Below are 27,138 nucleotides of genomic sequence, written 5' to 3' on the forward strand. Positions count from 1 at the left end.
CTAACCAGCATGAGCCAGCTATTATTGCACAATTACAAGCCTTAGGTTAGTTAAATTCTTTAATTTTATAATATATTTGTATATATATTCCCCCTCAAATGCCCAAATTTTTTAAATCACTTTTTGAGAAAGTGTGTTTTGATATGAAATCAGTCAAGTGCAGTAGAGAAACACCAAACAGGTCAAGTAAAAATATTCTTTTATATAATATGTAAAAAATACAAATAGTTATGTACTAAAATGTACACACCCATTTTCATTATTCCATCAGTGTTCACTTTCAAAAAAGTCCCACTGTAATTATCCATTTTGGAGAAAATATAAAGAACTTGCCTGCTGAGACATGAAAATGTGACACACCAGATGTCCAGAGGCAGCAAACAAGCTCTGTGGGTCATTTGAAATGGCAGCATGGAAGGGCGAACACCAGCGATTTAACACCACGGTATGGCACAGTTGTACCGCTCTCCCGCTGGCAGGTTTTTTTTAGTGGCAAATTTTCAGAGTTCTAGGTGTGTGTGAGAGAGCACATTTTAAGCGTGATGCTAGCAGTGGTGTGTTACTGATGCTCACTGGCTGCCCACCCGAGCCCTGTGAGCTTTGGGCCTGTTAGGTGACGCTCGGACTGTCGCTGTCAAAAAGATAGCAGGCGAATTCCCTCACCACACAGGCAGCAGAACAGAATCATGGGAGTTCGGCAAGGGGGGGCATGCTGGTTTGCACCATCGAGACAAAAGTTGTATGCCTTTGTAAGCTAGGTGGCAAAAGGGTCCAGTCTTAATTGTCAGAAGTGATTTTTACAAAAAAAGGAAAAAAAACGCTCAAACAAGCAAAAACATCAAATGGGTTGGAAACCAAATAAAAGTTAGATTGCTGTGTGCTTCAGTCCATAGCGCAAACACACACATCGGTGTCAACCATTTTGTTCTTTTGGGGAGCACATATATAATTATCTTTGGATCATAACACACAGCAGGAAACGACAGAACCAACAGCATACGCCGTGTAAATTCTAGCTGTTGGCGCATAAGAAATTAATACTCTTCATCCCTCTGCTCCTGAGGCTTACAATTATGAAAGTCTTTCATAATGCAAAAAAAACTACACAAAGGGGCCTATTCTTACTGTTAATGCACAGTATTACATGGCTGCAATTTGGATCCCAGATCTGGACTGGGGATTACATTCAGCATCGACTGTCGTAGGCGCAGGACTCCGCTGCACCGGTAAGCCATTCTACTCTAAACATGATACATAATAATACACTGTAAAGAAAAACCAGCTTATATGGTTTGGAAAGGGGAGCAGGTGGTACGCCAAACACGTGGGTGTAGTCCTTTTCATGTTTGGTTTGCATGCTCATTCTGTACATAGACATTTAGTGACATTTTGCAATTCTCACTTTATATTTCTGGCTACTGAAATTCATTCATTCATTCATTCATTCATTCAAGAGTCTAAATTGCAAAAAAATTGTCCAAAACAATACACTACAAATTTGACTCCCCCCCCCAAAAAAAATAGTGCTGCATAAAATTGATTTAGAAGAAAACTTCTAATTATATCAGTGATCAAGTGGAGAGTGTTTAAAAGAAGTAAGTTGTAACTGTAAAATACATTTTATAACTTCTTTATCAAATTGATTATTGATTCCTTTTAAGGAGCTCTGGGTAAATTAGTCAGCTGCACAAAAGAATGAAAAAAGTTTATGGATCTTCTCTAAAGTTGTGTGCAATGAGCAGGACCTCTCCTCCAGAGCCTGGAGTCACAAGAAGTTCAAGGAACAAAACCGTTCGCTTTGCGCGGCTTCCCAGAAATGGGGCAGAGCTGCCTGCTGGGGGCGCTATTCAGTGGCTGAAAGAACACGGACAGTTCGTCCCTTTCGATGAAGACAAAAAAAGCAGCCAAAAAGGAATCGGAACTGCAGCCGCGCTGGACGTTGATCCTCTCAGGCTGCTCCTCGCTCTGACCGCTCCTCATTCCGTACGTTGTATTAAGCTTATGGTTATGGTGTGCTTTCTCTAGCGACCGTGTCCTTCAGTCATTGGAGACGGGATTAGATGAACTTGGACGAGTCTCTTTTGCTGATGAGGACCTCGAGGAGCCGCAGCTTAGCTTTGACATGCTTGTACTCGCTGTACTCCTCAGCCAAGGGCGAGCGGTCCTCCTTCTGCACGTTTCTGTGGAATCGATATGAACATTTTCAGACTCTCACAGCTATTAGATGATTATCGGCAGTGCCCGGCGAAACCTTATCCCAGAGCTCTTTAACTACATTCCTGGAAGGCTCAGCGCTGGAGGTTTTTTTTTCCAGCTGGGCGGTGAACCAGTGAACCGCCCGGCTCAGCTTCCAGCTTCAAGTCGGAGTCCTGCTGAGCTGAGAACCTTCTGCTTTCCAAGAACCCCGACCGGCCCAGGCCACGCCTTAGCCACGTTCTCACCTTCCATTTTGCCGGAAAAACTGATCTTCAAATTCTCGGAGGTTCTTGCGAAGCCTCTTTTTCTCCTCCCGTGCCTCTTGGAGCTGCTCCAGGAGCTCCTCCCTGCAGGTGAAAAGGAACCATGAGGATCAAGTGTAGGAAGATGCATCACCTTCTTGGAGCTCATGGAGAAGATCACACCTCCTGTATGAGTGACTTCAACCACTGCTGACCCATCGAGCTCCTTGGAACTTAAATTGTGGTCCAACTGAGGCCCACAATAGAGCAGGAGAGTCAACCAGGCTTTGGTGGATGAACCCTCGACCTAACAGCTCCCGCCTGCTTACATGGTAGCAGAGTGGAGGTTAGAGAGCCGCATGTCCGTGCTGTTCTTGGTGGGCGACAGTTCGTCCACCGGGGACACGAAGCCGTCCACGTCCTCGTCCAGGTGGTCCAGCAAACCCAGCATGCTGAAGTCTGACTTGATGGGGATGCCCAACGGGGTCTTGGCGTCGCCGTCATCCTCGGATCCGTCCTCCTCCTCCTGTCGAGAGCAAAAAGACGGCGGCGTGCCAGTCAGATGGAGGAAACGCGGCTCCGGCGGCAAGGCAGCCGTGAGACGCGAGACAAGCAGTAGAGCCAATCTCTTGCTGGAGCTCAGAATGGACCAAGCGGGAGCACCAAAATCACAGAAGCACACATGATTCAGAGCGCCATCACACCCAAGAGGCCTGTTCTCCCTTGCCCATCCCCTCTTCATTTTATGTCACAAATGATTTTGTCCCCCATAGTGATGTCATTAACAGAATCAGCAATTATTGTTAGTGCTGTAATGTTACACTGTTAGACCCTCATCAGTATTCATGTGCTTTGCACTGTGATTACTGATTTTGAGCCACAGCTTATTCCCCATAATCAAGCTGCTAGGCCCCACACAGCACGCATCTACACACACACGCACATGAGAAGCAGTGAAAGCCCTGTGGGTTAAGGTTGGACTAATCGCAGATCTCCGCTGTCCGCTGAAAGGAGCCACGCAGTGAGTCTCTACAACCAAGCAACTACCGCTTGCGGCTCTACTGGGGGGTGGGCGTGGGGGAAGCGCTTTAACCGCACTGTGGCACAGTCTACAAGCATCTGGTCACCTTGACGTTGTCGAAGAAGAGCGCGGGCACGCCCTCGATAATGGGCTGGAGCAGAGGACCTCTGCGCTTGCTGGAGGGGGAGCCCTGTGGGGGGCAGGGAGGTTACTAAAGCGGCCCATTGCAGTTGCGGTTGTGTTCCTCGCACTCTCTGCTATATTCGCTTCCTCGAGATGCTGCGCCGGCTAATATGGCCACCTGCTATTTGGCATCGCTAAGTAAGCTGTTACTACAACAATACAGGTGCAGTCAGTGGGGACCGCTGTACCAGGCGGGACCCTCGGTTGAACACTTTGCAGCGAGTGGCGGTCAGTAGCGGTTCTGTCCGCCTTTGCTCGTATCGCGGCGGGTGGAGGGACGCCGCCCCTGTGGATACGGCTGAGGCGGAGACCGTGTGGGGCGAGAGAAAGGGGGACGGGGCAGCACTTACGATGACGGGGATGGCTGAAGCTCGGCACAGGATCTGCTTGACCAGCCGGTATCGGTCGTAGAGCGGCTTCATGATCTGCCTCTCGCTGTTTGTGACCTTAGGTCCAAAAATAGAAATTTTTTTTAAAAACCGGTTTGGTCCAATCCAAGGGGGACGGGAGGGGACCCTTGCCGTTCTCCTCACTCACCGGTCTGCCATGGATGCTCTCGTAGTACAGCAGGGCTTTCTGCAAAGCCACCTTCTCTGCGACGATCTGCTCCCGTGTCATATCCTGTCAGAGAGAGCTGGGTTACACCACACTCCGCTGTTACCCATCAGCCATTGCGCTGATGTCACATCTGCCCTGTAATCAAAGTGTGACTGCACAGAGGTGGTGAAGAGACACCCACTTTGATGTCCTCTGGCCGTCCCGCCTCCTCCCTCTTCTCCTGCAGCTTCTTCTGCACCCCCTCCAAGGTGTTCTCCACAGGCGGCTTGGGCGCCTTCTCCTGGGGCCTCCTGTCCAGCTGCGAGCCGAAGCTCTTGGGCAGCGTGTTGCTGCGCTGCCGGGTCAGCGGGGGCAGGTCCTCCTCTGACTTCATAAGCTGGTGCTCTGAGAGGAGTGGGACAGGGAAGTGGTTAGGGGTGCGCGTACAACCGCAGCATTGACGATAAGATGGTCTCCTAGCAACAGCTTATCACCTTCACATTTCCTCCCCTTAGCAGCGTGTAAACACCTTACCTTTGAGCTCTTTGCGAAGCTTGGAGAGCTCGTTCATCCACCTGAACACCTCAGGGTTCTCTGCCTTGTCACTGTGGGAGGGCTGAGGGCACAAACATCACGTCATTCCACTACTTTTACAACAGGCATGTCCGATTGATTGATTTGAGCCCAATCCTCTCCTTCACGTCCACCAGCGCGGTCTCCGCTGGACGAACGGCCGCCGACTCACCCTGTACTTGTGCTCCTCCTCGAATTTCTCCTCGTACTTCCGTATCTTCCTCTTCAGGGCGTGGATCTTCTTGGAGAGCTGGGCGGAGGTCAGCTCCTCGCGGTCATCTTCGCAGGAGCCCAGGGAGGAGCTGCGTCTCCGGCTGCGACGAGGAAGAGGAGGAGACGCCGCAGGGTTACGGTGAGACCGCTGGAGCCCTCGCCCCTCCAGGTTTCCCTGCGCTGAGACAGCACCCCGGGTCTTACCTCATGAAGGGGTGGGTGTTGGGTGGTGAGGGGGGCACCTCGGTGTCCTCCAGATACTGCGGACAGTGGCCGTACGAATGGAAGCGTGGGGACAGCATGGGGTCGCTGTCCTCCTGGAGCAGTTGACGGATTGGACGGCCACCGGTGTGCGGAGACAAACGTGCCTCCTCGCGGTCCATGCTCTCTCTCTGCCACGAGGAGTATGCCGGCACCGGCTCTGTCGGGAGGACACGGGGACATGGAGGTCAGCGCCTGCTAAGTGGGATCTCGCACACACACGCACGCCAAACCTACGGCACCGACCCTGAAAGCGAGACTTCTGGACCATTACAGCCAGGGGCAGGAACTCTCAGCCAATGCACAAGTAAAAAAAAGCCACTGCACCGTGCTGGAAAAGGGAGGAGGAGGGGGGGGACGGGTATCGCGGTATCCCAGTGACGAAGCTGTTATGATTGGATACAAAGACACGGTTCCACACGCTGCACTTCGCTGCCCGTTTGCCCTCCTCCCTCCAGCTCCATACACAGCCTCTGCGAGAGCATGCGGTCAAGGTCATGGAGGGGCGTGGGGTGCGAGGACAAGGAGGGTGGATCCCATGCTTTTTGGGAACCGCATTTGGAACCTTCTTGCCGTTGCCAGGAAATCTGACCACGAAACCCTTGCAATGATTTACGGGCTAAAAATTACCACGACGACTCAAAGCGAAATCCTTCGCTTTATTCCAAATAAATCATTTCGCAGGAAACGCTGTGCTGAAGTGCAAAGCTGGGCTGCGCTGCGTTGCCATGCAACAGTACAGGCATGCTGGTCTCGCTCTCTCTCTCAGAAACGGGACTCACCCTCACAGCAACTCAGCTGGCAAACGCTTTTGAAATCGAGGGAAGGGGCCGTAAAGAAGGATGGATCTGGGAAAGAAGACAGCGGAAAGAGAAAGAAGAAGAAGGATGAGAGAGAGAAGAGGAAGTGTCGTGAGAGCAGAGCCAGACCTGGCACTCGGGGGGGGGGCAAACTGCCTCTTAATGCCCCACCAGCCCCCCTTCTCAACACGCTCATCTGGTGCCTTCACACTTAGTCTGCGGAGAACAGTATGAGCCACTGAGAGCTGGAGGCATCTCCTGTTGGGTGGATGATGGGACAGATGGATAGATGGACGGAGAACCTTCAATGATCCCAAAGGAATCTGCACGATGCTACCACAGCATACATGCAATTTATCGATGCAAGACGCTAGAATAATAGTGGGATAAGTAGAGCAAAACGATAGCGAATGCAAATAGAAAAGCATTACAGGAAACTCAGTAGGATCCTGACCGTGACAGGACTCATTACAGAGCCTAAGTGCTGCTCGCAGGAATAACCTCAGGTGGCTCCTCGGAACAGCACTACTGGACCAGTCTATTGCTGAAGGTGCTCCTCTGTTCAGCCAGGGTGGCGTGCAGATGGTTCGAGTCATTGTCCGCGATGAACAGGAGCGCGTTTACAGTCCTTCTCCCTCCCGCTTCCTCCAGAGATCCCGGATATCCCTCTTATCGAGGACCTAACAGCTCCCGGGGGCGGAGGACGAGTAGCTGCGACCGCAACAGGACCGGAGACTTCACCCTCTCCCGAGTAAGAACATCACGGCTACCGCACGAAGCGGAAGAGGACGACGTGCTGGTCAAGGATGCCGCGCTGGACCGAGGGCCCCGCCGGGAACCGGTTCTCCTAATGATCCCGTGTAACCCTCCCCATCCACTTCTACCGCCACTGCCCCACAGATCTGAGCCAGAGAGAACTGTTTTCCTGCACCGCCACTAGTAACGATCCCTTCCCTCCTAACAAACAGTGCAGCTGGTGGGCGGAGCCCGCGGAGGCTCGGCTTTGCATCGCCGCTAACACTTTGAGCGACGTGCGTCCGGCCGTCCCCCCCCGCGGGACTGGAGCGGCCTCCGGACATCGACTTTGCTCGTTGCTTGGATGGTCCGGAGACACGACGGACGCCTCGGAAGCTCCACGCCGGATTCCGTACGTTTAGACATTTCGAAATCGCCCTCAGTGCCCCAGTCAAGCCTTCTAGTTCTTTGGACGGGAAACACCGCCGAGGGAACAAATGTGAAAAATACTCGTCTTGACGAGACTCGAGTTTCCAGGGTCGCGGGGAAACCGGGCGCGGCCAAGTCGAGCAAAGTTGAGCGCGCTTGGAAAGGCACGGTGAGGGAATCGCTCGTCCACGCGTGTGAAAACACACCCAGCGCCCGCCCCCCCCCGCGCGCCGTTCCCGGTGTCATCCAACCAGAAAAAAGAACAACACTGAACTGTCTCCGTGGAGCGCGTGGCCATTCCCCGACTCGGTGCTGCCACCTACCTGTGAGAGCCACGCATCGACCGACCAGGTCCTGTCAAGAGTCCCAAACACACGCGCGTATTAGGGGAAAAAAAAAAAATATCCAGTAACAAAAATCTCAAAGTATCCTGAACGTTCCGCACTGTGCTGAGGTGGACGTACCAGGCGTCGCATTTACAGCGTTTTCTACCAGTACTGCTGCGTCAAAGAATATGTACGGAGAGCATAAATATGACTGCAGTTGTTTTTATGGATCGCTGCAGGTTATGTGCAACGCGGACCAAGCGACACAAAACGGGGCTCGAAATCCGACGTGCTCTTCGATCGCATCCGGTCGCAACCTTCCCCAAGAGTAAAAACACGGCGTATGCTTAAGATCGAGCGGTTCCCGTGCGGACGAGAGTCCCTTTCGGAAAAAGGAATCGACGCAGGAAGGAACGTGTGCGAGAAGAGCGTTTGCGCCAGAGCTGCTCTCGCAGGACAGAAACGACGCCGAAAGCCCCTCAGACGTGTGCGAACGCGTGCCGCGGCACGCGAGTCCCACGCATTTGGGAGCGCGAACGCCGCCCTGCGAGCGCATCTCCAGCAGGGTCTCAACAGGCACATGTCCGCCCACGTCCCCAGCTCCATGCGCGGGGCACCAGAGTTCAAGTTCGCAGGAGCAGCTCCTGAAAAACAGAGGACCCCTCCCCGCCCCGAGCCCCCCGGCGGCGCGGCCCGGCACGAGGAGCAATACCTCCCCAATGGCTGTCCTCCGTGAGCGCCGACAGGTCCAGGCGGGGCACGTCCTCGCAGGCGTCCGTCTGGGGGCCTCGCGGCGCCCTCCCCACCTCGCTCTGCGTCTCCTGGATCTTCATCGCCAACGTCTGCAGCGGACGACAAAACAAACGACGGGGGCAGAGTCGCTCTCTTCTTAAGTTCAGGCATGCCGTGCCTCCGCATGGCCCCGCCTCCCCTCCAATCTGATTGGTTGCCGGAGCGGGCCAAAACATCCACCCATCTGCCTTTCACACTGCTTCTTTTTCCCCTTTTTTTTTTTTTTTTTTTTGCTCCCCTCTGCCCCCCCCAACCCTACATGTTGCCCCCAGACCCCTCCCCCCCCGGGGGCCCTACGCTCCAACAAACGTCCACTGGGCCCGAAGCAGCTCCCGGAGTTGTTTTTCTCGGTAGCTAGCGGAGGTGAACGGCGCGCAGGGCGGGAGGGGTGGGTAGGTGGGTGTGGTGAAGAAGGAAGTGGACACACAGTCAGCACGCAGCGCACGCAGTACTGCCTGTCACCTTCACCCCCCGCTGCATTGTGTGTGTGCGCGCGTGCAGCAGGGTGACGCAGCGTCCGTCTACGTGTGCCATGTGCTCACATGCGGCCGCTGGAAAAGGGGGGGGGGGGTCGTTGGTGATTTCCGTCCCTTGTTGTGTTGCTGGATGTGTGCGTGTGTGTGTGTGTGTGTGTCCGTCCCCTATTTTTGGAACGATTGAACCGTTTCTGTGGGAGGCGCAGGAGCACCCAGGGCCCTTTCCTTTGTTCTGCTGCCAGGGTTGCCGTGGTTACCATTTAAGCATTTACATTGTACAGTACCAGTGTAAAGTGTGAGTATACTTTCTGGGAACTATCCCCCTCCCACACTGGGTGAACCGCTCTGATCAGGAAATGAGCCACAGCCTCTCACCGTGTCCCAGTGCTTCTACAGCACCTCCTCGAGACGTGGGACACGTGTGTCACTTTGCCCTGTGCTTTGCATTTTACATATATGCGCACGCGCATGTATATTATATATATAAACATGTGGTTCCATTTTTAGCATACAGGTAATTCTACTGGGGGGTGCGGTGGCGCAGTGGGTTGGACCGCAGTCCTACTCTCCGGTGCGTCTGGGGTTCGAGTCCCGCTTGGGGTGCCTTGTGACGGACTGGCGTCCCGTCCTGGGTGTGTCCCCTTCCCCCTCCGGCCTTACGCCCTGTGTTGCCGGGTAGGCTCCGGTTCCCTGTGACCCCCGTATGGGACAAGCGGTTCTGAAAATGTGTGTGTGTGTGTGTGTGTGTGTGTGTGTGTGTGTGTGTGTGTGTGTGTGTGTGTGTGTGTGTGTGTGTGTGTGTATGGGTGCGGTGGTACAGTGGGTCTGGGGTTCGAGTCCCGCTTGGGATGCCTTGCGATGGACTGGCGTCCCGTCCTGGGTGTGTCCCCTCCCCCTCCAGCCTTACGCCCCGTGTTGCCGGGTTAGGCTCCGGCTCCCCGCAACCCCGCATGGGACAAGCGGTATCAGACTGTGTGTGTGTGTGTGATTCCACTGTAATACCCTTGATCAGGGTAAACTGATACAGTAAAAATTACTCTGCTCTATAAATAGGTAAATCACTTTTTTTTTTTTTTTTTTTTTTTAGAGAATAACATTGCTTTGGGGAAAAGAGTCGGATAAATGAATAATTGTGATCAATGTGCACGTTTGTTAGATCGCTACAAGCACGAGAAAAACAAAAGCGCAGTGTGGAAAGAGAGAAGTACTACATCAGATGTACGTGCGAGGGCTACTGGCTCGGCGCAGCGCTGGGAGCGCTCGGTTAGCGACGCGCTACGGGGCCAAACAAAAGAAGGGGGGGAGGGGGGGATTAGCAGGGAACCTCGGACCCGCCGCGCCACGATGGCAGCGCATGGGCCAGTCTCCCTCACGGAGATTTGCGGCGCAGTAATCTGATGCATAAGACCCGATCGACTTCCGTCTGGATGAGATCATCCGCCGGGGGGGCCCAAACGCGCATCGCACAGTACTTCATTGTCGCCTCCGGCTGACTTTCCTACATGACCGCTTTTACCGGTCGGCCCTCGCTCGCCTCCGTTCCGAAGCGCTTCGGATCAGTGGCGTTGGCAGGTTCATCTCCGGCCACCCGCCAGTCTCGAAGGTAGGGTCTGCACCCTCAGGACCCACAGGCTCCGCCCACATTCATTTATCGCATGACGCAGCGAGAGATCATTGTGAAATTTCCGGCCCATTCCATCTACTCGCTGTGGACTTGCAGCGTAGGGGAGGTGTGCGATCACGCCCCACTACTCCATCACTTATTCTGCACAGATTAATTTTTTACTATAATTATTTATTCATTTATCTCACAGCTCTCTTCAAAGCAACTCTAAGCTACTTGAGCGGTTTACCCATTTAACATCTGGGTAATTTTTATTGTATCGGTGCCGGGTTAAGCACCTTGATCGAGGGTACTACAGCAAGAGGGGAATTCAAACCCGGGTCCTTTGAGCGAAATACGACTGCTCTAACTGCCGTTGCTAAAAGCGTTTTCTCAACATCCTTGAATGGCGGCATGGCGCGGCCACACACACACACACACACACACACTCACTCACTCACTCACTCACTCACTAACTTTCCTTCCTGCCATGGATCAAACACCATGCATGCCAAGGTCAGCGCTGACCTTTGTAGCCTTGCTTCCCCCGCTGACCTTTGGCCCCTAGGGGCCCTGCTCTTGTGTGCAACGCAGACAAGCACAGGCTACTTGAACAACAACATCTCCAACGGGAGGGGCGGTGGGGGAAGTGTCATGTTACAGACGCCATGAGGAACGCACATGCACACAGGGGGTGGGGTTAAAAAAAAAAAATCTATACTGCTCTTTTTAAATGCGAAACACCAAAACTGACCTTCAACACTATCAAAGCAGATATAAATAAAAACTTGTATAAATTTGCTCAGCAACAGCAATAAAATACTGAAAAATGCTTCTTATTATTATTTCAATAAGCTCAGTTTTTCATACAGCTCCATATTTTACAGGATCCCTGCAAGTGAACTTTTTCAGCATTACTACGGTGGGGTCCTTACAGGCTCCAGAGCCTTAACTACACGTTTTGTGTATTTTTGTCATTTCCTACCCAAAAGCAATACTATAAAGATAAATAGGAAAAGTTCTGTTTTCTTTTCCCTTAACCTTTAAACACGCACATTGCGGTGTCGCTGCTCCGCCCGCGGCTGGCGAACCATCTCTCTTTTATTCGATGCGCCGTGCAAAGTGAAGGCTGCAGCCCCCACACGTGTGCGTTTGGCCGCCGTCCTGCAGGCTGATGCAACAGATGGCAGGATCCACGGGCTGCGTGTGGGAGCGTTGCGGATGCGACCGTGTGTGGGGGGTGTGTGCGCGCGCGTGCACGTGTGAGAGAAAGCCACATGTCGAGGCGTTCTGACCCCTCCCCAGCAAACGCGTAGCTGATGCAAACACAACAGCGTACAAAACGGTGCAGGCGGTAGGGTGCTGGGTGGGGGGGGTGCTGTTACGGGCTCCGATCTGCAGCTCGCCACTGCCCCTCCCCTCGGGATTCACTCCGGAGCGCTCTGTTCTTTTCCTCCCTGGGGGGCAGGGGGAGGCGCTCAATACAGCTCGGGGATCCCTCGGAAAGTGGAGGGGTAGCTATGCGAGCCACTCCCCCCTCGACCCCGGACCTTCCGGCCCCCGTCAGAAACATTCAGAACAGAACTTCCCTGCCCCCCCCAGACACCCCGAGCACAGTGTTCTCAGTGCCCTATATTGGACAAGGAGGTGTGTGTGTGTGTGTGTGTGTGTGTGTGTGTGTGTGTATTTAGAACAGCAGCTGGTCCCTTGTTTTCATACTCGTCTCCAAATATAGTGGTGTTGCGTCCCACTTGCCGCGAAAGGTCAGCGCGTTTTGCATTTTCACCCTTGACACAATTCGGCAGCGGCGCCCGGCGGTTCTCCGCATCTAGCTGCTGGAAGGGGGACCCCCTGTACTGACAAAGTACCCACAATGCACTCAACACGTTGGGTTTATAAACACATACCATAGTGGCAGCAAGGTACCGCATCGTGACAAAACTGACCTATTGATACAAATCTGCTCCACCTGTTGTTATTATTATTACTATTATTACTATTAACCTGTGCTTATCTGACACTTCACCAAGGTGACTTGCAGAGTTACGTACATTTACAGGGTCAGCGCGGGGTGCGTACTTTGATCTAAGGTATTAGAGCAGGAGGGGGGATTCGAACCCAAGACCGTCAAGATTTTAAGGTGACGACTCAAACCCCGCAGCACGAGAATCATAGTATGAAGCTGCAGCTCACCTGCGACGGTAGTCCCGAGTCGCTTTCCTTGCGGCCGTCCCTCCTGGAAGGACGAGGGGAAGACGGACGTCACGTTTCACCCACATCAGCCCCTTTAGCCCACGACTTTTACCCAATCAAAGGCACGAAACCCAACTCGTTCGAACTTAAGCGCAGGGATCAAGCCGAGCCATTTCAGGTGAAAGTATAAAAAAAATATATACTTGCAGCGCTGCTGGAAAGTATGTGAACCCAATAAGGATGGTCATTATCCAGCTATATTATCATCACTTGTAAACTGTCCCAGATTTTTATTAATGTAGAATACCCAGGAGGGGTGGGCACCCACTGGCACTTGGAGCCCAAAAGGTTGTTTGTTTTGTCCCTTGCCTTTCGATTGGGACTTTTTTGTTCTTTTCTTCCATGGCCAGTAGACATACTTGTGTTCCGCACTCTGTGTCACTGTGTGAAACTAGCACTCTATAATAAATTGAATTTAACTGAACTGCATAAAATATTAGAATAAACTGAATAACTAAAATTAACAAGTTACTCTGATTTACACACCCGATTCTACTTGCCTACCTGATTCAACCAATGCAACTTGGGGTTCGTGCATTTTTACACCTGCACTACTTGTGTGTTGCTCATCACACACCTTTTATGTCATATGAGAAACACTGATGCTCATTAAATACCCGTTTTGTGGTGAAACTAAGGGACGGGGGGGTCACGTACTTTCAAGCAGCACTGTGTGTATGATGAGATGGTCTGTTTTGCAGAAAAACGATGGCTATTAATGAGACGAAGGAAAAGGCGGCGATGCTCTGCCCTCAGGGCCATACCGTCTGTCCGCCGCCTCCGTGTCGGATGCTCCTGTTCGGTCTTGTGCCGGAGATGCGCTTAGACATTCCTCCGCCTTGACAGAACAAATAAATAAATCAACACACGGAGCTCATTACATCATCGCGAATGCGCCAAACTTCTCTCCTTCCCAACGTGGTGCACGTCCTTATGAGCAAGAGCGCTTGATGGGGGCTGAACTCGAAAAAAATTTGAGCGCACATAAAATTAAGTGGCATTAGGCTTTAAATGTTCCCCCCCCCCGCGTTTTACCATTATGGTTGCATTAACTTGGCAGATTTGTTGGAAATAAAGAAGCATCTCGCCAGAATAGCTTGCGATCCCACACCCCGTGCGTCCAACGAGCCCGAGCCTTAATTGACGGACGCTCTAAGGAATATTCATTTGCGGCTGCGGAGGAGAGCCGAGGGAGAACACAGGGGCCTCGTGCGTGTTGGACTCACAGAGGAGATGAATTGCCCTCGGTGTTCATATGACCCCCCCAAGGTGATGATCACAGTCTATATGGGGTTATACCGGTGACCAGTGGAGTCATCATCCCCAGCTGAGCCCCCGTCAGCAGGATGACGCTGAATACACCCACCCAGGTTGTGAAAGAGACGTACCAATCCAGGTACCGCAGCGTTTCCACCAAAACATGCCAAAATTTCTCTAAAGAGACACAGGTGGACGGCTGTGTGCGTTTGCGTGCCGTAACAAGGCTTACGAGTCTTAATGCATAATAAAATCAATAATAATGAAATCAACCAGCGGGAGAAAGGAGGACTACAATCCCCAAGAGCCGTGACATCCAACGTTCAGCGGTAACTCTTTGCCGTTAAGCCCCGCCCCTCGCCTCCGGTCTGGCCTATCTGGGCTAGGTGGGTAGCTGTCAGTCACTTTGGCGCAGTGACCCCACATGGAGTGCAGGTCAGATATTGGGACAGGTCCAGTAACGTGTGTGTGTTTAGAGCTCAATCCTTGTCCTTAAATGCTATTTCTCAGTGGTTTAACACATATAAACAGCCCAGGACGTTACCCACAGGTAAGGTGGGACACCTTGCCGGCAGTGCGTCCCACAATGCAGTGGGAGAAGGATAGAGCAGCCAAGCGGCTTTGGTGGCTCTGGTGGCCCAGAACCTCCCCCGCCGTTGTGCCTGGGATCGTGCGGCCTGCTGTAAAAATAGAATATGATACTACATATTTAATGAGCGAGCAGCTGGGGAGAGGAGCACATCTCACTCATGCATGATGTAACGTCCCTCTATCCCAACGGCAGCGTCTCTATCGCACCGCAGGACTCGCGTTTATTTTCGGAACCCACGTCCCACGCAGGGCACGTAGAGGCGCCGCCTCTCCCCTCCGAGAACCGCCGTAAACAATGCGAGGCGCGTTTCCGAGCTCCAGAAGCGCTCGGCGATGGGATGCCGGGTCACGTGGCCTTTTCCAGAACGGGGCTCAAGCGCATGAATGAACTTTCAGCGCGACTCTCCTGCCACCAAAGGAGACCGCGGCGGAAAGGCCCCGCGCGCCGTACCAGCGGATCAGTCCTCGGACGCTAAGGCTCTTAGCGGCGAGGGCTGATCTCGCCGAGCCGTTGCCGAGCCGGCCTCGGCGCTTTGACGCCAGATCTGGGTCGGAGCTCTGACTCACACCGAAAACGCGCCGTACGTTCGTGGGCCGCTTTCCGAGAAGCGAGGCGAGGTGTTAAAGGGCCGGAAAACAAGATTAGTGCTCCCCGGATGAGAAGAGACACTTCTGTAGAGCAGGTAAACACGGCCCTGCGGGGATGCCCGCTCGAACCCGGCTCATCCGTGGGCTGCGGGGGGGGGGGTCGTCAAACCAACAGTCATGAGATGAGACCAGCATCTTGGGGGCTTAAACACGCAAAGAAAGCTGACGGTCACAACGTAACAGTCACAGGACTCCTGCAGCCCAGGACCAACTTATTTACTTCTTTACCCTTTTCGCTGACACTGTTCTCCAGAGCAGCTGACAGTTTTTACTCTTTTACACCGCTGGGTCATTTTTACCTCGTCTATTCAGGGGAAATATCTTGATCGAGATTAGCACAACAGAAGTGGGTGTCGAACCTGGGACCTTGGAGCACAAGGATCCAGCTCTAACCGCTACGCCTCCTAGTGACCCAAGAAAAGCAGCACTTGTGGGGCAAAAAGTGCTTAAAGACACAGGCTTGTAGTCAGGAGGTTGTGGGTTCAAGGCCCATGTAGAGGAACCCAATAAACTAACTGTACAAATGAGTGACAACTGCTAAGTGTGGATACACTCAAAGTAGACGCGTGTGTGTGTGTGTGTGTGTGTGTGTGTGTGTGTGTGAGGAAGAGATCTGATTGGCATTGCATCCAGGGCACACAGTGTCCCACCCTGTGTTTCCGAAATAGGCTTTGGATCACCGTAATCCTGTGTCACACAAGCAATTGTTGTTGATGGATACATTTATTATTATTATTATTATTATTATTATTATTATTATTATTATTATTATTAATAATACTCACAGAGGGTGAGTGCTGGTTGTCCTGGAGCTGGGCCAGCGTGGGGTTCTCTCTGGGCTGCCTCAACCTCGGGCTTCCCTGGGTGTGACCCTGGCGACCCAGCCTCCTGTCCCCCTCCCCGGGAGTATCGAGCACCGCCGGGATGTTCTCCTTGTCGCCGTCCTCCCTGCGGGAACAGAACCCTTCAGTGGGCGGCGCCGGAGGGGAGAGGCCCTGCGAAGCCTGCGTGGTCGTGGCGCGTCCAGACCGAGGAGTGGCGGTGGTGGCGACGAGCTGCAGAGGTCGAGCCTGAAACCTGCAGCACTCGCACCCTCCTCCTGCAAAAGTGCGTCCCGTCTCTCCTCCCAATTCTGTTTATATGCACCTGCGCTATTGACATGTCCTACTGGCTGCTCTCGACACCACACGCCGTTTTCCCATAATCCCTGTTTTGAGTGCGCCGGGCTCCATGTCAACACAGATTAGGAGTGCTCTAGGTGTCGTCCTTCACGAGACATTCTGTAATGCCAAAACAGACACTCCTGACCTGCGATGGCGCAAGGTGTGGGGGTGGGAGGAGGGGGGTGCACCTACGTGTTGTTGTGTCTCTGCTCCTGCAGCTGCTCCCTCTGCTGCCGTCGCCTCTGGCGCGCCGTGGGGGTCGGAGGGGCTGGGGGGGCCCGTGCTACTTGCTCCGAGTCCTCTGAACTTTGACCCCCGCAGACACGTCCGCCAAAGAGGTGCTGCTCCACGGCAGACTTGACGGTCCTCTCCAGGACACTGGGGCGCAGAGACAGAGATAAAGTCAAAGTTGGCGAATCTCAGCAAATCAACACGGAAGAGCAATGATGCAACACGTGCAGACAGTTGCGTCGGGTTCCAATACTTACTCTGCGGCCTTTGCCCTGTGCTGTGGAGACGATGGCAGCGCGCTGGAGGGGACAAGAGAGGACCTCGGTTAGAGGACACGTGTGGTAGGTGGACGCAGACGGGTCTGTCCGGGTCTCACAGGGTGCATGTGCCCCCCCTCCCCAATGGGACCTGCTCCTGGAGGGGGCGGGGAGCCCTGCTTCACCTCGGCATAGGGATGCACTCCAGCGGCCATCTGTCGCTTCACCGCCAGGAACACGGGTCCCAAGAGGGGCTTCCAACTCGCAGGTGCTTCCCTATCACACTGAATGTAAATGGCCAGCAGAGGGCGCGGTGCTTTAGGGTTAGGGTTAGGCTAACCTCAACTTTAAACTCCTTTTTCACCCTTGTGCTGCCGTCTGTTCGGAAAAGTTAAACAAGGACCTGAAAGGTGACCCGGGCGTTTGCCTCGAGGCCGTCACACGTCACGAACACACGCATGTTTACACTGACAGCAAGAGCGTCATAAGCGCTGGGCGAGGAGCGCACAATGATGAGGAGATAAACTGGTTGTTTGGGATAATGACCAGATCGCACCGCGGGAGCGCAGAGGCCGACGGCAGAACCTGACGCATGTCGCGGGGGGGGGGAGGGGGATGAGCGCTGAACGCCTTTACATACAGGTCCTGCTATGACCATTCTGTGATGAGACGTCATCAAGGTGCATTATGGGTAATGGGAAAGCACTGGGCACAATAGCTGGGAAAAGTTGACTGTTGAAACAAAAACGGCTGTAGTAATAATCTGCACCTTGGCACTGACCTAGTCATACGGTCCAATTTGAACCCGAACCCTGAGCTTTAGTGGGAGGGGGGACCTTATCTTCAACCGCGGACTGGGTCTGAAATTTCCTCCACCTAACAGGGCATCTCCCAACACCACCCTTGTCCTCGTGCCCTGCTCCTAGCTGACAAGTTGTCCAACTTTATCTACCAAAACAAAAATCAGATGGGACTTTTGGAAAGTTACCTTACCAAAACATGGTTATATATCCCATGCACTCTGCCCCACACTGCGGTGTCACACTTTTGTAGGCTCAGATGTAACCCACTTGAAAGACCATCAAATATTTGGCAAGCAGCTTTAAATGTTGTGGATAAACAGTTTTTATATGTTGTACATAAAGGACACCCATTATATCACCTTGAAAGGGGGTGGAGCCAAAGCCTGGCTGGCACAGAATGTACAAAAAAAAAGGACCAATGAGACGACGGTGGGAGGAGCCACAAAAAATCTAAACATCTGACTGTTTTCAAATGACCTCTTTTAATATTGATACTGAATTATTAATATTTCCATTATTATTTTTGCTCCCAGATGGAGCTTTTCACACTTCCTCTTTTTACCACATTACTGTAGACCATAGGACAATTTTTCAGTGCCATTGTTGAAAACCTCTCTCACATTAAAACTGCCACTCAAAAGGAGATGAAATGTCACACCGTGGGTTTAACTGGCACTGAAAATCACGTCTACAGAGTAAACCACAACCACATCTGGTGTCATGGCAACAGCTTCTCACAGCCGCAGACACATCTTCATCCTGGACTTGGCACCCCCGCCCCCTCCCGCGACTACTCTCAGCCCACACGGGTTGCCCATCGCACCAAAAAAGCACCGCTGACGCTTGGATAACTTCTCGACAGGCTCACAGGTGGCAGGAGTGACATCACACCCTGGAACAGTCTGCTTAGGCGGGCGCCGGGCATGCTAGTGGGATGACCTACGGCGCGTGTGCCTCGATCGCGGTGACTCCCCTCATAACTATCCCCGTATCTCATCCACGGCCCGCACGTCGCCTGAAAGAGCCGACGGGAATCTTCTAGAAAACCCTAGGAGCATTAACCGCCAGCTGGTAGCAGGCACGCTACTGCCATTGAGAGGTCAACGGCCAGGCGGCTCGGTTAGCGTGGCACCCTGGTGCTCACGGAATGTTCTCGAATCACCCAGAACCCTACATCTGAAGTGTACTCTGGCAATACCTTGCAGTAAAAGGTCAAGAGAACGGAACCAAGCCTAATCCCGGGGAAGGGGGGTAGGGGTCTTCGCGCACCCTCGGACAGCGCGCCACACGGCTCGGTGACCCCCACCACCCCGCAGTCGCAGAGCGAGCACCCCCGAGCACACGCTGCTCTAGGCAGGCTTACAGATGGGCCCGAAAACCCGAAACACGTACTGGAAGACGCCAACAGGAGGTGCTGAGAACTGCGCCAGGGGTTCAAAGCCGGGAACGAGAAAGGGTCGAGTGACACACCGGTGCGCCCCCCTCAACCCTGCCCCCTCCCCATTGGGTAAACACTGGCGTAAAAGTGGCCAAAGAAGCACTGGGAGGAAGGCGGAACGAGGGAAACTCTCAAACTGCTTTCTTATCAGCAACATCGCAGCTCAGCAGAACCACGCGCTCAGTTCGCAGGGACATTTCGGCTGGCGAGCTCAGGTGACGGCATCGTCGTTGTGGGACATTGTGGAAATACGGATTTATCAACAACAACAATTTTAATTTAGTTGATTCAGGTACTGCTTAAAGTTATTTACTCCTTTAAAGATCAGGGTAATTTTTACTGAAGCCATTTTTGGTAAGTTCCTTGATCAAGGGCACTATAAGAGGATGTGGGATCCAGTTTCAGCTCTTTTAGGGGTTAGGGCAACAGCTCTAAGCACTACGCCACCTGCTGTCCCTCCTTAGAGAAGAGTTCGAGGAACTCGTCGTTGTGAGAAAGAGAGGCTTGGATTATGGGAGGACTTCCATCATACCCTTGAGCTGAAGGACCCAACCTGAACGACTTCAAAACCTCGACGGCAGCATCAACCTGTCCAGACGGCGTTTATTTCGCCAATAAACAAATATGGAGAAAAAAAAAAAAAAAAAGACCCTGGGAATACAGAGGTTGACTAAACATAACATGTTATGTGGTAAAGTACCAGGGTTGCACTGCTAAATCCCAGAGGCCTCATTCCACACGGAGAGTGTGTGTGGGGGGGATTAGTCAAAACAATTACAAAAATGACCAGTCCCACTTCTTGCACCCCAGATGCAGACTAAGAGGCAAGGCTATGGGTGAACAATTTGTGGCGAGTTTGAAAGGTTAATGCCCACTGGGTCCATTCCCACAACAGTCCAAGCGACCAATCACGTTCGGCAGCACAACGAGACATGTTACGGACGTGCGGATTGGCTCGTCGTCGCTCGGCGCGACCCCACACGTGTGCCGGCCTCCTGGAAATCCAGCGACGCACACACGGAGCGAGCACCCTCACGTGGGTCCCCTCCGCCAAATCCCCCAGTTCCCTGCATTTTCCACTGTCAATACCTTTTTTTTTTTTTTTCTCCCGCCTTTTTCCTCGTTTGTTTTGGTTTCCACTCGCAAGTCGGGCTCACCTCATGTAGAACGGAGATATGGGTCTGTCGTCGTCCTCGTGGCTGCAGGAGAGAGAGAGAGAAAGAAAAAAAAAACGAGACGCGTGAGCGCCGCGCAATGTTCGCCTTCTCGCCGCGTTTCCCGTGAACAAACACCGCTACAATGGATGCGCAGTCCATCCAGAAAACGAATACAAAAACAACATGTGCGCCGTGCGAAAAACAATACCCATCCTACAGCGAGAGAGCAGGGCTCTGAACAGAGGTTCGACGTGTCCCCAACAATTACCGTCACCACCGTGGCTTTCCAGCACTCTTCCAGAGCCATATGACAAGTTTTGCAACAATAAGCAGTGTTTATAGCCCGTTTCCCACCTTTAGGCAAGTAAACACACACGCTGTCATGGATGTCACAGATGTCACCCTTTGCAGAGGATCTCATAACAATCAACAGGGTAAAAGGAGTCCGTAAGTTTGGTGGCAGCTGGTTGGAGCTGCTGCCTTTGGACCCAAAGGTGGCAGGTTTGAATCCCACCTCCAGCTGTAGTACCCTTGAGCAAAGTACTTACCCTGAATTGCTCCAGTGAAATTACCCAGCGGTATAAATGGGTGAATAATAAGTAGCTTAACATTGCAAGTCGCTTTGGAGAAAAGCGTCAGTTAAATGAATAATTTCATGATTATTCACATTAATTAATACACAACTTTAATGTATGTACACGTACAGAGCGGAGCTCTAGATCCTTGTGGATATTCAGTTGAAGATCGCTGGTCATTTTTTCTACGTGACTAACTGTTAGGTTTGTAAACCAAGCTACTTAAAATTATTTAACCATTTATACAGCTGGGAAATTTCTACTCTTCCAATTAATGCCGAGTTCCTTGATCAGGGGTATCAAAGCAGGGGCAGGGATTCAAACCCGGGCTCTTGGATTAAGAGGTGATCCTAACAACTACGCCACCTGCTGCCTCCTCGCTTAATAAACCTACGTTTACGGACCCGGATCGGTTTTCAACAGTCTTCTGCCACAGGAAGCCTTCGGCCAGATCTTAGTCGTTTCCCTGTTCTCTCTGGTGTCTTAAAAAAATGTCTTTCAAATATGTCGCAACACGTGTTACAACACCATGACCGCATACGGGGGGGTCAATATTGTGTTGCTCTTATTGGTAAAAAAGGGTTTAATTCCAGCTGAGGTATTGACTAAATAGCTGACAGGCAAAAACCTTTAGTGTCCAAATACAGTAAATTTCCCCTTGTGTGGACTGCTGGGTTTCAGATGAAATAAACAATGGCAGCGCTAATTTGGGGCTTAATTGTTTCTGAATGAACAATTCCCCGAATTCTTTGGCTCGGAGTTATTTGTAGTACGTGCCGCACCTCCACAAAGTCCGTGGCAGCAGGGGGCCTTCGGTGGAGAGAGCTCCAAATTAGCACCTCGTACCGCGGTGCACTGCCCTGCTCCAAAACAAAGGATTAGTATCTGTGGCTCAGAAACAAAACTGTGCCAAAGTTCAGTCCGCTTCAAAGACACGGCAGTCACATGAGTCGCCCTCATCCGAAGCGATCATGACACCGTCTCCTCAAGGTCATGGATTTCATTCGCCTTCTGCATGGGAACACGTAACGCAAAACAACACATGAATATCAAGTTACGACTAAGGAGTACTAGAGTCTCCGTGTCTTCAGCACGGCTTGAGTCCTCCTTCGAACGCGGTCAACGATGGGTACTGGTAACGGAGGCCATCCTTCAAGACGTCTGCAGTTCATCGAAGGACAAAGGAGTTTGACGTCTACTCAACGCTTCGCTCCAGAAATTCCCATAAATGCTCTATGACTCAGGAGGCCATTGACCACCATTAGTCATCTCACATTCCTTTAGAAACTCACATATCGAAGTGTAAAGTTAGTGTAGACTGAGGAAACTGGTCAACTAATCATGACCGCTCATTAAATGTGATCCTCTTCCCTCTAGACCCTGGTCATCTTCTCAGTTGGTAATGAAATGTTTCCGGCGAAAAGCCAAGCTTGGTAGCCAACAAAACAAACTCAAACACCCAAGGTAACGGTCTTCTGCTTTTTGTCACATGCAGTAGTGGGAAAAAGTATTTGCATCTTTCCGATTTGCTGCGTTTCTACAGCTTTTTCACAATAAATCTCATCAGATTTTTTTTGTCAGTTCTAATACTATATGAATGAAGCCTGAAGGAAAAATTGCACCAGTATTTTGTCATTACCTTTGGTGTGAAAGACAAAGCAAGATACAGTCACAGGTGTGAAAAAGTTAATTGCTCCTTCATGACCATTAACTGGCTCTGCAGTTTTAGCTGCAACGACTGCAACTAAATACTTTCTATAGCCATTGACTGGAGTCTCAGATCTCTATGGAGGAATTTTGGCCTCTTCCTGCATGCAGAACTACTTTAGTTCAACAGCATTTGCAGGTTTCTGAGCAGCTCTTTCCAAGTCTTGCCAGAACATCTCAATCGGATTCAGGTCAGGACTTTAATGAGGCTAGTGCATCATTTTTATTTAGTTTGTTTTCAGCCATTTTCACGTTGACTCCCTTGTATGTTTGGAGTCATTGTCTTGAAACTGATGGGCTATCCAGCAACTCATGGACCGAATGGCTGAGATTCTTCCATAAAGTTAGTTGGTATAAAGAGGAATTCATGGCTCCTTTAATGGCAGCAAAACATCTCCAGACCACCACATCGCCAGAACCATGCTTGACTGCTGGTAGAAGTTTCATAACATATGGAACTTCAACAGGGCCCCATGTCATCCAAAGAGTTCTACTTTTGAGTCATGGGTCAACAGAACATTCTTCCAGAAGTCTGGACAGGTATCCAGATGGTTTTTGGCCAACTGTAAGAAAGTGTCCACATTTTCATATTAGTGGTTAGCTTTGACTGCCTATTCCATTTGTGCACAGTCTTTATTGCGGAGTCATGAACACTGCCCTGTGCAGAGGCCAAGTGAGGCTTGGAATTCCTGCAGGTTGTTCCCAGGTTCTTTCTGAGGTCATTAATAATTTTAATCTTTGCTTGTGGGGAGATTTTGGCAGAACAGCCTCTCCTAGATAAATTCACCACCGCTCCCAACTTTATCCATTAGATGAGTATGTCCTTGACTGCGGTTCGACTGAGGTTCAGAGCATTAAAAATGGCTGTGCAACCAAGTCCAGACTGATAGGATTTGTCAACGTTTCTCCGGGTGTCTTTGGAAATTTCTTTTGATCATGGCACAATGTGCCTCTATGAATCCATTTGACATCTCGACTTTTACTTAAGTAGTTAAAAGCTATATTTTATAGGACTGGCCCAAATCAGGAATGACTGTATTCAAACAGCTGACTCTAATAACCCCCATCAATTAGGTCGACTTTTTCCTTGTTCCCAGACCTGTATCTTATAGCTAACCAATATCACTAACTGATACACAACCCAGCAAAAAATCGGACTTCTGCTCCTGATTAAGGTACGAGTCCTTTTTCCAAGTAGCTTCTACAATATTGTGTCTTATATCAAAATAGAGGTACGTTAAGGTAAACTTCGCAACCCATCTAAGAGGGACTGAAACGGCTCCCATTTCTTGGACCGAGACTTTTATGGCGTGTTAACGCAGCCTAACCAGCGAATTAATGTAATATGTGTGCCGTCATGAATTACGAAACGGAAATCCTGCTTACCCACTACCATACTGGGAAAACAACAAGCCGTTTATTCAGCGAACTCTAATTTCTTTATCCTTCCAGAGGCCGTGGAAAAGTACCAACTACAGTCTGGCTGCACACGCAACCCGGCGCTGGCAGCTCGCTGCATCCGAGACCCGACTCCTAACATATTTCTGTGCGCGTTCAGCATTCGCAGTTCGGCACCCGGTGTGCCTTCCAAGGAATTTTCTGGAATGAGTTTTAATGTGCTTACCAGCTGATTAATGGAATGTCACGCTGGTCAGGGAGCTGTGGACTCAAAGGGATACTTTGTGAAGGTACCTGCTGCAGTTGGAGGGAAAAGTGGTCTATGGGCTCAGATGACTCATTGGGGGTGTTCAGCCTCCACTCATCGGAGTCAAATTATAGAGACCAAGTCATAGAGGCCTTGCTACGGTTCAAATGCTGGACAATCCAAGTCCTCTAGGTTTTCATCAGCTTTCTAGAAGTGACCCATTTTGTGTCTATGTGCAGGGACCCAGGTTCAAGCCCTATCTCGCCACATTGGCCATCTGAAAGGAGATCCATGGAACACAAACTGGCCTCTTGGGTGAGAGAGATGGCTGAAGGTCTCCCCCTCTTGCTGCCTAGAGTGAAACCTACGGTCAGTGGGGACACTACTAGGCCCTGGGTGGAACTGGGCAAATAGCACCCTCCTCCAGTGTCTCCTAATGAAGCCTGCAGTCTGTAGAGTGAAAAGAAGCAGTTGGTTCTAAGGAAGTATGTCTCTGTCTTCACTTGTCCCAGGAGGTGTGGGTTTGTACTCTGGCAAGGGGACAAATGAATTACGAACTGGCTATGACTAAATTTGGAGGGAAACAGCGTTTATTTATTTATTTATTTTTTTTTTAAAAAAGAAACATTTTAAAGTAGATAAAATAAGTGACGAATTAGGTGTTACGATTCACACGACGCCTTAAAGAGTTAAGAACCTGAAGCCCCGTGGCTGACAAAGACTGAAACCTGTACTGTTGTGTGCAGAGGTCTCTCTCTTTAGACTTCCTGGAGCTGTCTCTGTGAAGTTTGACACTAGTTACAGGATACAGGACAGTCAAAGGATCAGGACCCCAGTACCTACAGGGCCTGATCACTCCTTACATCCCAGCAAGAGGGCAGCGCCGCTCCTCCTCTGGCTGCTAGGTGGTCCTGCTCACAAGTGTCCAAAACAAAGCCCGTAGGTTATTGGTTTTGGCCCCAACGTGCTGGAATGAGCTCCTTCTGTCCCGCAGAGTTGCTGAACCATGTTCAAGACTGAAGAGTCTCAAAACACATCTATTTCTTTCCTGATCTCCAAACAGCTCCATGAACTTGCATGACATCATCTTTCGCGATGACCTTTGCATTCCCTATCAGTTCAATAGGGTGATGCTCTTGTGTTCATCAGCACAAAATAGTGGTTTTGGAAAAACTGGCTGTGCCTCAACAGTAGCGTTTGGATCCGTAACTCTACTGTTGTTGAAGTTTTGTTGAAGTTGCACATTGCTTTGGACAACACCGTCCGACGAAGAACGAATACACGTGTAATGGCGCCATGGCGCGTGGCAGCTTCGAGGAAGCGGCTCAGCAAAGCGGTTCCTGACCTCCATCGCAGAGCAGGCTTCATTCACCATGACTAGGTCTACCAAGGTGGGATGGGAGCAGCCGCACAGAGTGGCTGTATCACCTGCAGGGGGCGCTGCCGAGTGCGCGCACGGACAATATAACAGCCTTTGATGCGACAGTAGACTAAATAAATCACTGCTGGATTTCGACAACGAAGACCTAAACAGCGATTAGTTCAAGCCCGGAGACATTTTCTCTTAGCTTAGTAACGGGGCAACACAAAGGAGGACCAATGGTCGCACCGCACCGTCAAGTTCCTGAAGTGCCGGGAATTTTCCACACTTTTTTCCCCTCGGCCACAGCAGCAGGACACACGGCAACCAGGCGTACTTCTTTGCACCCTCGTTCTTTAATTCGCGGCTCTAAAGAGCCGACAGCAGCACCTACGTGTTTGTCCAGCGGTGCTTTTCGCTCTAGCAATTGCAGCACGTGAGCTTGTTTGTCTGAGGGGCATGGAGACCACTCTGGTCCAGCCCGGTGAACACACTTCCTTTAACCATGCACATGCAATTTGTGAAAACGCAGTATTTCACACTCCTGTGAGACTTTCACATGCAAGTTGAATCCAGCTTTAGCTGTGGGGCGCCCGGCACCCGAGGGCCGAATCTGTGTGACCGGAGGGTAGCATGGTGGCACAGCGAGTAGCGCTCCTGTCTCACAGCACCTGGGTGGTGCGAAAGGACATGGGTTCGATCCCTGCTCAGTCTGTGTGGAGTTTGCACATTCTCCCCATTTCCTTCAGGTGCTCTGGTTTCCTCCCACAGTCCACAGACATGCTGTTCAGGTCCACCCATAGTGTGTGAGTGACAGAGAGAGTGTGTGTGTTCCACTGATGTATGGATGAGTGACCCAGTGAAAGCAGTGCATCTAGCAGTGTAAGTCACCACGGTGAATAAGGTGTGTGGGCTCATAACACTACATAGAGTTCATTGGAAGTTGCTTTGGACAAAAGTGTCTGCTAAATGTAATGTAGCAGGATGCATACCAGTTTGGACACTGGTTTGAAATTTTGGTTCTGCGCCGCCTGTTTTGTTTTATTCAGCTTATTTTAGGGTGGATAGTGTACCACAAATCACAAACTTAAATGATTATAAACAATTTTTTTCCCCCCATTTGCAAATTTTCGTTTAATTATGTATACGTATATATGGATAGAGTGGGGGGGTGCGGTGGGTTTGGGAGGGGTCTGGTCTGTGGTGGGTCTTGGGTTCATGCCTTGCGATGGACTGATGTCCTGTCCGGGGTGTGTTTCCTCCCCCTTCAGCCTTGTGCCCCGTGTTGCTAGGTTGGGCTTCAGCTTGCCATGAACCCGCTCGGGGAAAGCAGTTGTAGACAGTGTGTGTGTGTGTGTGTGTGTGTGTGTGTGTGTGTGTGTGTGTGTGTGTGTGGATAGACAGTTTTCTACGGAGGTGTACTTACAGATGTACACTGCATATATACGCACACTAGAATATATACACTATGAGGCTGAGATTTATTTTATTTCCAGTTCCTAAACCTGGGATTTTTTTTTTTTTTTTTTTGTTTTAAGTTTTCCTTTCCTCAGCTTCCTTATATATTGTTTCCGATCAGAACGTTTGTAAGACTGTCTGCCTTATTTCGAATTTAGTTCTTTAATGGTCATTCATGTATGTGCCCTTTAATTCTTCATCACTCTGC

General features: G+C 51.1%; 1 protein-coding gene across 5 annotated transcripts in view; it reads right to left on the reverse strand.

Moving 5' to 3' along the window:
* Nucleotides 1-810: 810 nt before the first annotated feature.
* fam13a (family with sequence similarity 13 member A) overlaps nt 811-27,138 on the reverse strand; it is a 41,213-nt gene continuing 14,885 nt past the window's right edge. For 2 of the 5 annotated variants that reach the window (XM_029259079.1, XM_029259076.1), the window contains 18 exons: nt 20,186-20,227; nt 16,788-16,829; nt 16,492-16,677; nt 15,922-16,084; nt 13,405-13,478; nt 12,581-12,623; nt 8,229-8,358; nt 6,009-6,074; nt 5,170-5,386; nt 4,925-5,066; nt 4,714-4,795; nt 4,382-4,584; nt 4,180-4,263; nt 3,993-4,088; nt 3,566-3,649; nt 2,768-2,964; nt 2,442-2,543; nt 811-2,180 (listed from right to left, as the gene is read on the reverse strand). In XM_029259079.1, coding sequence (XP_029114912.1) covers nt 2,057-2,180; nt 2,442-2,543; nt 2,768-2,964; nt 3,566-3,649; nt 3,993-4,088; nt 4,180-4,263; nt 4,382-4,584; nt 4,714-4,795; nt 4,925-5,066; nt 5,170-5,386; nt 6,009-6,074; nt 8,229-8,358; nt 12,581-12,623; nt 13,405-13,478; nt 15,922-16,084; nt 16,492-16,677; nt 16,788-16,829; nt 20,186-20,227 — 2,077 coding nt within the window. In that variant the 3' untranslated portion in view covers nt 811-2,056. The remainder of the gene's footprint in view (nt 2,181-2,441; nt 2,544-2,767; nt 2,965-3,565; nt 3,650-3,992; nt 4,089-4,179; nt 4,264-4,381; nt 4,585-4,713; nt 4,796-4,924; nt 5,067-5,169; nt 5,387-6,008; nt 6,075-8,228; nt 8,359-12,580; nt 12,624-13,404; nt 13,479-15,921; nt 16,085-16,491; nt 16,678-16,787; nt 16,830-20,185; nt 20,228-27,138) is intronic. The other 3 variants (XM_029259077.1, XM_029259078.1, XM_029259080.1) reach the window with 3 other exon arrangements.

This window comes from Scleropages formosus, chromosome 16 (genome assembly GCF_900964775.1).
Source record: "Scleropages formosus chromosome 16, fSclFor1.1, whole genome shotgun sequence".
NCBI lineage: Eukaryota > Metazoa > Chordata > Actinopteri > Osteoglossiformes > Osteoglossidae > Scleropages > Scleropages formosus.